Consider the following 2253-nt stretch of genomic DNA (forward strand, 5'->3'; position numbering starts at 1 on the left):
AGGGGTTAACTGAGTTCTCGCTGGCCCTGGCGAACCCAGAGGTGGCTGTGATGGGTGGGTCACGTCTGGTCTCTGCGTGCCAGGTCCCCTGGCCCTGCTCACTGGGTGAGACTCCTCCCCATGGGGTACCTGCCCGTTAATCTGGGTTGCCATGTGTGGGGCCCCCCCCCAATGCTGCTCAGGGTTGGCAGCTCTAATGCGGCCGTGCCACTAGCCTGCCTGCTGCTGGCTAACCTGCCCTGTCGCCCGCCCTGCCCAGGTTTCTGTCGATGCTGGAAGAGGAGATCTACGGGGAGAACTCGCCCATCTGGGAATCTGACTTCACCATGCCGGCCACGGAGGGCGCCCCACTGGTCCCACGCCCAGGTACTTGGCTGGGAAAATGCCCGAGCGCCCCGGGAGCAATTGAGGTCATGCCACGCCAGCTCCATTGCAAGCGGGTGCTTGGCTTGGCTTGGCACGGGCCGATGGTCTGGGCTGCAGAGGGCCAGTGCAAACGCGTCCTGTCCAGGGCCACGTGGGCACCGACCCCGGGGCGGGAGGCTGTGGGCGAGCGGGTTCGGTTAGTGAAAGGTTCCGTTCTCGTTCCCAGCAGCCGTCAGCACCGTGGCCGTGCCCAGCACCCCGATGTTCAGCAAGAAACTCTGCAGCAGCTCCTTGTCCTCCATGAGCCTGGACGCCAGCACGGCCGAGCCCGTGCCAGGTAATGCCAGCCCCAGCTGTGGGTGCGCGGAGGGGCTGAGACGGCCCTGGGGCCCTGCTGGGCGGCACAAACCGTTATGGCCCCAACGCCTCTGGGACTGGCCGGGGGCTAGTGCCCGAGGACTCAGCGCCCTGGGAGGGGTCAGCCTCCGGCCAGCACCACCTCCCCTGGAGCCAAAGGGGCAAAGCGCTGCCCGCCCGGGGTGATCCGCAGTTAACCCGTGAGAGTCCATGGGGTTGCTCGGGTCTGTGGGGGGCAGGAGGGGGGCGCTGCCGTGAGCAGACAGGTTCTGCCCTCGCGATACATGTGGAGGCCCGAGTGGATCGTCGTCAGCCAGCTCGGGAACAGCCTGGCACCTGTCAGTCACAAGCCGTTCAGCTCAAAGGGGGGAAATGAAAGAACAACCTTTAGATCCTCGTCTGTCCCCCGCCCCCCAAGCCTAGACTGCCTGGGACGGGACGGGGATGCCGTGCCCACTTCCCTGGCCGGCAGCGCCACGCAGGAAGCCATGGAGCACCCGGTCGGCCTGGCCCCTGCGGGGTGACAGCAAGGCCTCCCAGCCGTGCTCACGCCCCAGCAGCACCGGTTCCCGTGGGCCCCAGCCCTGCCGCGCTCTGGCTGCTGCTGCAGGGTTCGGGTGCGGTGGCTGCCGACTCCCTTGCCATGTGGCTTGGCGGGAGGCGGCGTCCTGAGCCACGTGGGGCGGGAGATGCAGGGAAGCGAGTGGCCTGTGGTCCTGCCAGCGTGACCATCCTCTGCTGCCCGAGCAGGCGAGAAGCGGAAGCTGCCCGAGAGCCTGACGCTGGAGGATGCCAAGCGGATCCGGGTCATGGGCGACATCCCCATGGAGCTGGTCAACGAGGTGATGCTGACCATCACGGACCCGGCCGCCATGCTGGGCCCGGAGGTACGGGGCAGGGAGCGGCGAGGATGGGCGTGGGCCCTGCAGTGCTGGGCCAGGGTTGCTGGCGACCGTAGGAGCGGCTGTGCCAGACCTCGGCTGGCGCCTGCTCTGACCCCATGTTGGGGCCTGGCATGACTGTTGTGGGGGTGGGGGCGGGACTGGCAGCCGCCAAGGAGCAATCCAGTGCCATGCTGGGCGGGAGGGTCCGGGCTTGCCCTGGGCAGCTTGGCCTCTATATATTCCCCTAGGCTGGCTCCTGGCTGGGCGTCAGTGGGCCGGGGGGTGAGGGGGTAAGTAGGCAGGGCTTTGTCCCTTACACCCCCCGCTCTGCCCCCAGACCAGCCTGCTGTCGGCCAACGCGGCGCGGGACGAGACGGCGCGGCTGGAGGAGAGACGCGGTATCATCGAGTTCCACGTCATAGGCAACGCGCTCTCGCAGAAATCCAACAAGCGGATCCTGATGTGGCTGGTGGGGCTGCAGAACGTCTTCTCCCACCAGCTGCCCCGCATGCCCAAGGAGTACATCACCCGCCTCGTCTTCGACCCGTACGTGGGGCGGGGGCTGCTCCAGCGAGCCAGGCTCTGGTGGGGGGTGGGGGGGGCTGCTCTGGGGAGCCGGGCTCGGGGGGGGGGGGGGGGGGGGGGC

General features: G+C 68.1%; 1 protein-coding gene across 2 annotated transcripts in view; it reads left to right on the forward strand.

Annotated features, from left to right (window-relative positions):
- Nucleotides 1-2253, forward strand: part of KAT2A (lysine acetyltransferase 2A) — an 11824-nt gene that overhangs the window by 4404 nt on the left and 5167 nt on the right. Inside the window, exons 6-9 of one of the 2 annotated variants that reach the window (XM_026663435.2) lie at nt 260-366; nt 596-703; nt 1474-1610; nt 1945-2153. In XM_026663435.2, coding sequence (XP_026519220.1) covers nt 260-366; nt 596-703; nt 1474-1610; nt 1945-2153 — 561 coding nt within the window. Of the gene's footprint in view, nt 1-259; nt 367-592; nt 704-1473; nt 1611-1944; nt 2154-2253 lie in introns of both variants that reach the window. The other variant, XM_026663434.2, reaches the window with a different exon arrangement.

Source organism: Terrapene carolina, unplaced genomic scaffold, assembly GCF_002925995.2.
Source record: "Terrapene carolina triunguis isolate 2854851 unplaced genomic scaffold, T_m_triunguis-2.0 Scaffold33620, whole genome shotgun sequence".
Taxonomy (NCBI): Eukaryota; Metazoa; Chordata; order Testudines; family Emydidae; genus Terrapene; species Terrapene triunguis.